The sequence below is a fragment of the Corvus hawaiiensis genome, chromosome 16, assembly GCF_020740725.1.
Source record: "Corvus hawaiiensis isolate bCorHaw1 chromosome 16, bCorHaw1.pri.cur, whole genome shotgun sequence".
Classification (NCBI taxonomy): domain Eukaryota; kingdom Metazoa; phylum Chordata; class Aves; order Passeriformes; family Corvidae; genus Corvus; species Corvus hawaiiensis.
The window spans coordinates 8,684,113-8,693,916 of record NC_063228.1 but is presented as its reverse complement, the minus strand read 5'-3'; the positions used below and the strand labels follow the sequence as shown (position 1 = coordinate 8,693,916).

Below are 9,804 nucleotides of genomic sequence, written 5' to 3'. Positions count from 1 at the left end.
GAGAACAGTGGTGTCCCAGGGTGCACCAAGAAGAGCATTTCCAGCAGGTCAGGTTCCCTCTGCTCGGCCCTGTGAAGCATGTGGAGTGCTGTATCCAGCTCTGGGCTCCTCAGGACAGGAGGGACACAGAGCTCCTGGACTAAGTCCAGCAGAGGCTGTGGAAATGAAGGGACTTCATTATCTCCCTGACAAGGAAAAGCTGAGGGAGTTGGGGCTGTTCAACCTCAAGAGGAGACACAGCTGAGAGGGGCCTTATCAATGTGTATAAATATTTAAAGGGGCTGCCAAGAAGCTGGATCAGGCTCTTCTCGGTGGTAGTGAACAATGGGGCAAGAAGCTACGGGCAGAAAGTGTTGCATGGGAAGTTCCACCTGGACAGGAGGCAGAACTTCTTTCCTGTGCAGTGACCGAGCCCTGGAGCAGAGACCAGAGAGAGTGCGGAGTCTCCCGCAGTGGAGCCGTTCCCGCCCCGTCTGGCTGCACCGCTGTGCCGTGTGCTGATCCCGCGGAGCAGCGGGGCGGGAGCCGCCGGACCCTGCAGCGCTCATCCCGGCCCGGGGGGCGCCGCTGCCAGCCCGGTGCAGCCGGGATCGCGGGATCCCGGCCCGGGGGGCGCCGCTGCCAGCCCGGTGCAGCCGGGATCGCGGGATCCCGGCCCGGGGGGCGCCGCTGCCAGCCCGGTGCAGCCGAGATCGCGGGATCCCGGCCCGGGGGGCGCCGCTGCCAGCCCGGTGCAGCCGGGATCGCGGGATCCCGGCCCGGAGGGCGCCGCTGCCAGCCCGGTGCAGCCGGGATCGCGGGATCCCGGCCCGGGGGTCGCCGCTGCCAGCCCGGTGCAGCCGGGATCGCGGGATCCCGGCCCGGGGGGCGCCGCTGCCAGCCCGGTGCAGCCGGGATCGCGGGATCCCGGCCCGGGGCGCCGCGCGGCCGCCGCCCGGCAGGGGGCGCTGCACCCGCCGCTCCCGCCCGCGCGGCGCCCGCCGGGACAGCGACGATGGCGGCCCGTGTCCTCTCGTCCTGCGCCCGCCGCCTGCTGCCGCTGCCCGCCCGCCCCGCCGCGCTCCGCTCCCTCCGCCGCCTGCCGCCCGCCGCGCCCGCCCCGCCGGGCCGCTCCGCGCTCCTCCGGCTGCCGAGCGTGGCCGCGCCGCCCTGCCGCGGCTTCTCCGAGCTGCCGCCACTGACCTTGGCCGATATCAAGGACCGGGTGCTCTACGTGCTCAAGCTCTACGACAAGATCGACCCCGAGAAGGTGGGCTGGACGGGGGGGAGGCGGGAGGGCCGAGGGCCACGGGCTCCGGTGTAACGGGAGCTGCCGCCCCGGGCACGGCCGTGCCGGCTGCCCGTGTCTCGCTGACCGCCGTGTCCTCCCCCAGCTCACAGCCGAGTCCCACTTCATGAAGGACCTGGGCCTGGACAGTCTGGACCAAGTGGAGATCATCATGGCCATGGAGGACGAGTTCGGTAACGGCGCCCGGGGCTGCCGGGGGCAGCCGGGCCGCGGGAGCAGCGGCGCCGCTGGCCTGTGCCATGTGGGGCAGGGAAAAACGCAGAGAGCCAGCACTGAGAGCAGAGCAAACCACACAGAGCCGTCAGTGAGCTGGGCTGCGGCACCCGCGGGAGTCGGGAACGCGCCCCATCCCTTTGCTCCGGAGCTCGGGCCCTTTGGGAGCAGGAATTCTCTCCCACCCGCGATGAGCACCACCCGGGGAAGGGGAGAGGGGAGCAGTGGGTGCTGAGCTTGGTTTCACAGATCAAAAATCCCAGGCAGTGCAGGCTGCTTTTCTCACCAGAATTTTTTCCATTCTTAATCCTACTAGAGCAAAAAAAAGGTGTTTTCTCCTTATCAGTTTATATTCAAAATTTCTTTTTACTTTCTTTTGGACTTCTTCATGCTTCTCTCTAAAGCTCATGAATTCTGGAGTGGGTGCCTAAATGTCATCTTGGGTCATAGATCTCACTGGGGCTTGGTCACTCTCTAAGCCCAGGGTGGATGTTTCACTCCCAGGGCCTTTGCTGGCAGTGTGTCTGTAATCCCCAAGTGAACTGCGAGTGTGGCCAGGAGCACTAAAACAGACATTTCTGGGGTGTTCCTGACCAGTTCCACCACCAAGAGCCCTTGTGCCCTGCCGTGGTGTTTTTATTCCATGCAAGCCCATGACAGCACACTCAGCCTGAGGGGCTTCAGGCACTGCCTGGAGATCCAAGAATGTCTTCCTGCCACACACCGGGGGCTCTGGGAAGGCATTGGTGGCTTTAACAAGGCACAGGGGGCATTGGCTCCTGCTGTGCCTACCATGTCCCATGTCCAGAAGAGGTGTCACTTTGGGCAGTGCAGTGATGGCAGCATCAGCTCCGGCTGACACAGCAACCCCTGCCTGTGTGTCCCCTGCCTGCGTGTCCCCTGAGCCAGCAGCCATCTCTTCCTTGCCCTTGCTCCCATTTCCATTGGTTTTGGGTTAAGTGTGTGCCCTTTCTTGCAGGATTTGAAATTCCTGACGGAGATGCAGAGAAGCTGATGTGCCCACAGGAGATTGTAGATTACATTGCAGATAAGAAGGATATTTATGAGTGAAGCAGTTCCTCAGAGGTGAGTTCAGAGGTATTCTGAGGGTGCCCGGGCACATACTGGGGTAGGGGCAGGGCAGGGTGATGTGTGACATGTGTTGCCCAGGTGGGAGCCTGGCAGCTCGGGAGGGAGCTGGCAGCAGCTGGGGATGCCAGTGGGGAGGGTGAGTGGGATGTGTTTTCCTGAGGGTGGGGGTGTTTTCCTGAGGCACCTGCCTGAAGAGCCTGAGAAGATGTGGGGCTCAGCCTCTCCTCTCGTCCTGCCTGGCACATCCAGCGCTTGGCTCACCCCCGGGGCAGTAGTGGGTGGCAGATTGGTCTGGGCCATGGTCGCCCATTTCCCTGTGCCCCTCGGCCCTGTGCAGGGTGTGGGAGGGCACCTCAGTCCCCACTGCTGCTGCTGTTTCCTCTGCTGCAGCCGGGAAGGAAATGGGCAGGAAAGGGTTATAGGAGCGACAGCAGAGGGCTGCAGGGGAAATGAGGTGGCCTCAGGCCAGCCTGCAGCACTGATCCACATTCTTGCCTGTTCCTGTGTGGCTCCAGGCCTCCCCCCCAACTCCCTGGGGCAGGGGGGGCTGCGCCTCTTCTCTGTCCAGGACTGGGGTAGGAGCCGTGGCCTTTGGAGAGAACTGGGGGCTCCTTCTGTGCCTGTGTTCAGCGCTCAGCATGTCCTGACCCACTTCTGTGCCTTTGAATGCTTGATGAAGTGTTAAACACGTGGATTTTGTTTTCCCAGGAGCTGTCCCACACCAGGACTGGGCTGGTGCCGGCAGGGATGGATGGGAGTGCACATGCTGTCCCACTGCGACTTTCATTGGGAAGCTGCACGTGGATGTTGTATTTAAAGCTGTCTGAATGTGTTGTCCTTTAAAAACAAGAAAAAAACAGGAATAAAGAGTTAAGACCATTCTGTTGGTGGCTGTTCTGTTTCACACAGTGGGTGGATCCTGGTGGTGGTGTTGGGGTGTGAAGGACACTCTGGGGACCCTGCCCCAAGATTTGGCTCTGTCCTGCATGCTTGTAACTGTTTATTTCATCAGTGCTGGTCAAAACAAGCTCTGTGTGAAAGGCATCTGCTTTCCTGATGGAAAATAAGGGGGGGAACGACTCTCCTGCTGCTGAACAGCAAATTCACATCTCTCTTCCTGTACACCCAGTTCATCTGGGCATGGGAGCCTCGCTTTAACCCTCACGAGGCAGGAATGGGTTATTTCTGAACACTGCACAGTTTTTCATCAGAGCCAAGAAACACTGACATGTCACAGCAGCACTGCCAGGCCGGGAGCCAAGGAAGTGTCACTGGATAACAGATCCTCTGGCAATGGGGGAGGTAAGGATGGAAGATGGAGCAGAGGCTGCGGTGCTGCACATGGTGCCTGTGTGCGGTGGGTTGTTCCCAGGGTGTTTTCAGGAGCTGCACTTCACTGTGAGATCCCTGGCAGACCGGTGACCCTCTGCCTCCAGGGCCCAGGTGTTGCTCTCACTGTGCCCTTGGAAACTTCTCCATGGCTCCATAGCTCGGCTGAGCTCTGAGACGTTTTCTGAGCAGCTGCACAGCAGAACTGGGGGCACACAGTGGGTTTGGCTGCTGTGTCCGTGGTGGCTTCCCCATGGCATGGACACAAGAAGTCTGAGGGTGAGGAGTGGTCACTGAGTTCTCTCGGTGTGGTGAACCCTGAGGGATGTGGTGAGGGACCTGCAGCCAGAGCTGACAGTGATGCCCTGAGGGAGCCTTTACCCTGGCACGGCTCGGGTGGATGGGGACAGAATGGGGATAGCCAGGGGCAGAGCACATGTCCCGGGGATGAACGGGTGGGAGGGGGACAGGCAGGAGCTGTGAGTCTCCCGAGTCCCGCAGGCACCGGCCCCGTGCCGAGCACCCCGGGGTGGGTCCCGCTGCCGAGCCCCGGCCCGCCCGTCCCGGAGGGAGGGTGCTCCGGGGCCGGTGCCGGTGCCGTGGGGCGGGTCCGGGCCGGGGGCTGCGGTTCCCGGCGCCTCCGCCCCGCCGCAGCGGGGGCGGGCGGGGGCTTCCTGCCGCCGCCTGGCAGAGCCGCCCGCGCCGCGCCATGGAGCGGCCCCGGCCGCCGCTGCCCCGGCTCCTGGCCGCCGCAGGTGAGCGAGGCGCGGGGCGGTGGGCACAGCCGGGAAGGGTTCCCGGCCCCGCTGGTCCCTGGGCGGGGGATGCTGCGCTCGGGGGGCGGTGGCGGCAGGGCCGGTGCATGCCGGCGGCCCGGGGATCTGCGGCGGCGGTAGGGCCGGTACCAGCACCGGGTCCGCGTCCCCGGTGGCGCTGGGGTTGGGGGTGGCGGCTGCTGCTCGGTGTCACCGGGACCTGCCCGGGTGGGCCCGGCCGCGGGGTCCCGGGGCGAGCGGACAGCGGGGCGGGCACGCCGGCGGCGGCCGCGTGCCGTGCTGTGGCCATTCTGTGCCGTGCTGTGGCCATTCCGTGCCGTGCTGTGCCTCCAGCCCGGGCGACTCCGTGGCCTCGAAGGTGGCGGGTGCTGCGCCTGCCGGAGCCCCGGTGAGCCGCTGGTGGAGAGGGGGGCCCGCAGGGCTCGTGGTGACCCCGTTCGACTCCTGGCCCCACCCGGGCGGTGACCACCCGCCGTGGCGCCTGCTGAACCACCCATTCTCCCCGGAGAGGAGCCGCCACGGGCCCCGCAGCCGTGCCCGGAGCACTGTTCGGGCGCTGGCGTCGTGCCCTGCCCGCGGACCTGCTGGTGCCGGTTTTGGCACGTGGCGGCGGTGCCGGAGGATGGTCGGGTTCGGCGAGAACCGGGGGCCCCCAGCACAGGCAGAGGGAGGTGGTGGGGCAGGATTCGGCGCCGCTCGTTGGGACCACGGCAGGTGGTTCCCAGCTGGGTTTGGGTTGTTCTGGAGCATCTCCTTCAGCAGAGCCACCCACGGTTAACAGAAGGGAAAAAGAGACCCCCACCTTCAGCGGTAGCTCCGGCGCTCGGTGCCTGGTGCTGGTGCGGGATGCTCGATGCCCAGCACCGGTGCATGCTGCTCCCTTCCCTCTCTCCTAGTGCTCGTGGAATGCTGTGTGCGGCTTTGCCCCGCTCTGGGCAGCAGGACGGGCTCCACTCTGAGCGCTGCCGACCCCTGCGCCCACCTGGGCACCGCAGCAGGGGAGCGCTGCCAGACAGGTACTGCCGTGGCTGAGACCGTCCCTCTTGCAGCCCTTTGTGGCACCGTGTGCCAGCCACGTGTGTTGTGGCACGCTGGGGCCCAGGGTCCCGCGGTGGCTGCTGTGGGTGCCGGCTGTGGGTAGGACCTGCTCAGTTTCCACCCACTCCGCCTCTGCCCGCAGGTCACCTGGAGCGAGGAGCTGGCACAGGGCAGGCACCGACACCAGAGGCCATGGGGCAGCTGTGGACAGAGGCTGAACTGCTGTCCTTGCCTGGGGCCCCTGCCGGGACAGTCGAGCTCTCCAGCCCCCAGGAGAGCCCCAGAGGCCCTGGGCTGGGCAGGGAGGGGACAGGGCCCACGGTGCAGGGTGCTACAACCACCGAGCCCCTGGGGCCCCTGGTCTCTGCAGGCACTCCTGAACAGGCAGCTGCAGGCAGGGAGCAGCCATCCCCTGCCAGTCTAGGGGTGACCAGTGCAGGGGCCCCAGCCGCTGTGCAGGCAGGCACAGATCCTGCAACCATGCACCCCCTGGGCACTGACGCTGTAGGACATGTCACAGTAGAAGGTGCCACAACTGCACAGGGGGCACTTTCGCATTCACCACCCTCCGCAACAGTGCCAGGCTCTGCCAGGGGTCAGTGGAGGTCCACCAGCACCCTGCTGGGATGGAGGGCCACTGGGACAGCCCTCGTGCAGAGCCAGAGAGCCACTCTCCAGCTGGGTGACAGCAGCCCAGGGACCCACCCGAGCACCGTGCTGGCTACTGACAGCTCGGCGCCAGGGACAACAGGGACATCGCCCTTTGCTGGGGGGCTACGGAGGCTGCTGACCCCCACAGGGACACTGCAGGGGACACACTGGGGGCTGCCAGGGCTGTCAGGAGGTCAGGGCTTTGCCTCCCACCCATGGGAGGGTTCCCCCTCTGCCCCTCGCCCCTCTGCACTGTCCCTGGGGCCTGGTGGGGACCCTTTGGCCAGCACAGCCTGGCCAGCCATGGGGACAGGCCCAGCCTTGCTGCCTGCCACACACAGGCACTCAGGTCTGCCTCTCCCCACCACCATGGCCAGCACCCCGGGGGTGACATCTCCCGGCCAGGGAGGAGCCCTGGACCTGACCACAGGGGTCTTGAGCCCCCCCGACCGGGGAGGTCCCCCTGAGCACAGTCACATCCCCCTGAGCCCATCAGCCATCCCAGGACAGCCCCCCGTCCCTGTGACCCCTGGGCACGCTATGGCACAGGGTGCGGTGACACACGCCAATCTTGGGTCCCCCCACATCCCCCCATCCCCACAGTCTGCCCCAGCCAGTGTCTCTGCAGTGACCCTGCTGTCGACCCCACTGCCTTCCCCAGGGACTGGCTGGGGGGTCCTGAGATTCAGCCCCACTGTGGACACCCCCCTGGGAGCCCCCTCCCCAGGGATGCCCCATTCCAGCTCAGGGGTGGGTCCTGCTGAGAGCCTGGGGGGGACCCAGGTGGGGGTGGGCAGCCTGGTTCCCCCCTCAGCACCTGGGCCTCCCCAGCAGCCAGCTTTGTCCCAGCCTGCGTCTTCCCAGCCTGCGTCTTCTCTGGGACTGACCACTGCTATTGGCGTCACCGCCACTGGTGTCACTGCCACCCTCACAACTGCCGCCAGCCCAGAATGGCTCGGGGACATGGGGACGGTCACACCAGAGCCGGCTGCTGCTGTACCTCAGAGGGATGTGGTGGGACTGACATGGGGATCCCCAACTCATGTGCCCACTGTGATGCCCGGGCCCCCCCAGCAGCCCACAGATTCCCATGGGATCCTGGGCCATGGTGGAGGCCCTGGGTCCCCCCCACCTGCTGTGGACACAGACCTGGCCCAGCCATCGAGCAGCCCCGGAGGGAGGGCGGACACTGACACTCCCCAAGTGACACCGGCCGGGGTGGGCAGAGCCCCCCAGGTGTTCATCGCGGAAGATCAGCCCCCACTCCTGAGAGGTAGGTCTGAGGTTTTGGGATTCTCTGCTGGGGCACGGCAGGAGGGGGAGAGGCCCTGGGAGCCACCAGCATGGGGGGATTGTGGTGGTGGCCCCTGGGGTGGGGTCACGACATGTTGGTCCCCATCTCCTCCTGCAGCATCCCTCCTGCGCATCCCCTGCGAGCTGGTGCTGGACATGGCCTTCGTCCCAGCCCTGCAGGATCCCGGGTCCCACGAGTGCCAGGAGCTGCTGCACAGCTTCAACGAGACGGTGGGTGCAGAATGGGGCCAAGGGGGGCGGGCTGGGGGCCATTGTGCTCAGCTCCCGCTACCCTGCGCAGGTCACTCCCCTCTTCGCGTCGGTGCCTGGGTTCCTGCGGCTGGAGGTGACAGGGATCAGGTGGGTGGTGGCACAGCCCCGCAGTGTGTGCCTCTCCCCGGCACGGGGGTACAGGGACCGTCCCACGCTGCGGGGCCCCAGCAGTGCCGGGGTGCAGTGCTGGGCCGGGGGTCCGGCACCCCCAGACTCGCGGGGGGTGTCCCCGCAGGGAGGGCACTGTGGTGCTGCGCTACGACGCGCTGTTCGCGGTGGAGCAGCTGCCGGTGCCGGGGCTGGACGAGCTCCTCGAGGCCGCGCTGGGCTCTGCCGGTGCCCAGCCGGGGCTGGCGGTGGGCACGGCTCCCGTCCTGCGCCACGCGGCTCTGGGTGAGTGCGGAGCTGCGCCATCGCTGGCCCTCCCGCGGGGCTGGTGGCAGGGTGGGCACACGCTCGGCAGGGCGGAGTGGCACAGCTGGGACCCTGCCCCTGCAGCGCGGCCGCTGGACCCCTGTGCTGTGCTCTTCGCCTGCCCGTCCGGCTTCGCCTGCGTGTCCAGGGCGGACGGGAACGTGACCTGCACCTCCCTCTGCCACCGTGACTACTGCAAGAACCACGGCATCTGCACCCACGCCCGGGACCAGCAGCCCCGCTGCCAGTGAGTGCCCTGGGGACAGCCTGGGGTGGCAGGTGCCATCCCCCTGGCGCTGATGGACCCCCTCGGTGCAGGTGCCCCGTGGGCAGCGATTTCTGGTTCATGGGGCTGCGCTGTGACTACCGGGTGACACAGCAGAGCCTGCTGGGCATGGCGGCCGGGGTCCTGCTCAGCATCGTCCTCCTGGGCGCCGTCCTCGCCGCCATCGCCGTCCGCCGGTTCAAGGCGCTGCTGCTGGAGGCCAGGGCCGACCAGACCCGCAGCAGGTGGGAGCATGGGGCCGTGGGGGCCTGGACTGGGGTCTGTGGGCTCCTGGAGGGTGGGGACTCCTGCCCCTCCTGGCGTGCCGGGGCGAGGGGCAGCAGGGAAAGCCATGGTGGAGTCGCTGGGCTGGGGCTGACCTCTGCCAAGGAAAACACTGTTGGGTGGCTGATAGCGGCGGTGGGAGGTGCTGGGGTGGGGCAGCTCGTGTGGGGCCCAGGAGCGGCCGGGTGGGGCTCTGGGTGTGTGCGCGGTGCCACGGAATGCTCGCAGCCACGGGAAGCGGGGTGCATGCCAGAAAGGGGGCTGTGGGGCTGTATGGGGCCGCGGCAGCACTGAAGGGCCGTGGGCTGTGCTGCTGTGGACAGACGCGTGAGATGAGTGATGAGCTCCAACTGCGTGGTCCCTGGGACCCCCCAGTGCTGCCCATGGCACAGGGTCCGCCTGCCGCAGCGTGTGCTCGGCCCGTGCTGCGGTGGGGCAGCGAGGCTCCGGCACAGCCCTGACAGAGCAGCTCATCAGGGAACGGGGCTCTGCTGTCGTGGCCCCACTGCCCGTTTCGTAATGTGCCGTGGGGATTGTTCCCGAGGAAACCACGGGAACAGCTGCAGCCGCTGCGGGGCTGCTGCCAGAGGTTGATCAGTGTCACGGGCTCTGTCCCCACCCTCGAAGGCTGGGCCCTTCCCTGGACCCAGGAAATTTGGGCCGAATTCTGCAATCTGTCTTGTCAAGCAGTCACTGGGGTTGTGTGCTCATGTGCCTGTGTGTGTGTACATGTGTGTACACATATGTGCATGTGCCTGCCCTGTGTGCACGCGTGTGTGTGTACGTGTGTGTGTGTACATGTGTGTACACATGTATGTGTGTGTACACAGATGTGTTCGTGCCTGCCCTGTATGTGCACACCTGTGTGTGGGCATGTGTGTACACAT

At 66.2% G+C, this 9,804-nt stretch overlaps 2 protein-coding genes across 2 annotated transcripts in view; both read left to right on the top strand.

The window, feature by feature from the left end:
- The first annotated feature begins 958 nt into the window (after positions 1-958).
- On the top strand, positions 959-3,472 carry NDUFAB1 (NADH:ubiquinone oxidoreductase subunit AB1). Its single transcript, XM_048321332.1, has 4 exons — positions 959-1,249; positions 1,374-1,461; positions 2,481-2,587; positions 3,302-3,472. The coding sequence occupies exons 1-3, from the start codon at positions 995-997 to the stop codon at positions 2,570-2,572; spliced, it is 435 nt and encodes a 144-aa protein (XP_048177289.1). The 5' UTR covers positions 959-994; the 3' UTR covers positions 2,573-2,587; positions 3,302-3,472.
- A 1,155-nt stretch (positions 3,473-4,627) lies between these two features.
- The window catches only part of LOC125334510 (mucin-19-like), a 7,061-nt gene continuing 1,884 nt past the window's right edge, over positions 4,628-9,804 (top strand). The window contains exons 1-8 of the mRNA XM_048321392.1: positions 4,628-4,677; positions 5,595-5,714; positions 5,879-7,660; positions 7,799-7,911; positions 7,982-8,040; positions 8,189-8,346; positions 8,452-8,614; positions 8,686-8,877. Coding sequence (XP_048177349.1) covers positions 4,632-4,677; positions 5,595-5,714; positions 5,879-7,660; positions 7,799-7,911; positions 7,982-8,040; positions 8,189-8,346; positions 8,452-8,614; positions 8,686-8,877 — 2,633 coding nt within the window. The 5' untranslated portion in view covers positions 4,628-4,631. The remainder of the gene's footprint in view (positions 4,678-5,594; positions 5,715-5,878; positions 7,661-7,798; positions 7,912-7,981; positions 8,041-8,188; positions 8,347-8,451; positions 8,615-8,685; positions 8,878-9,804) is intronic.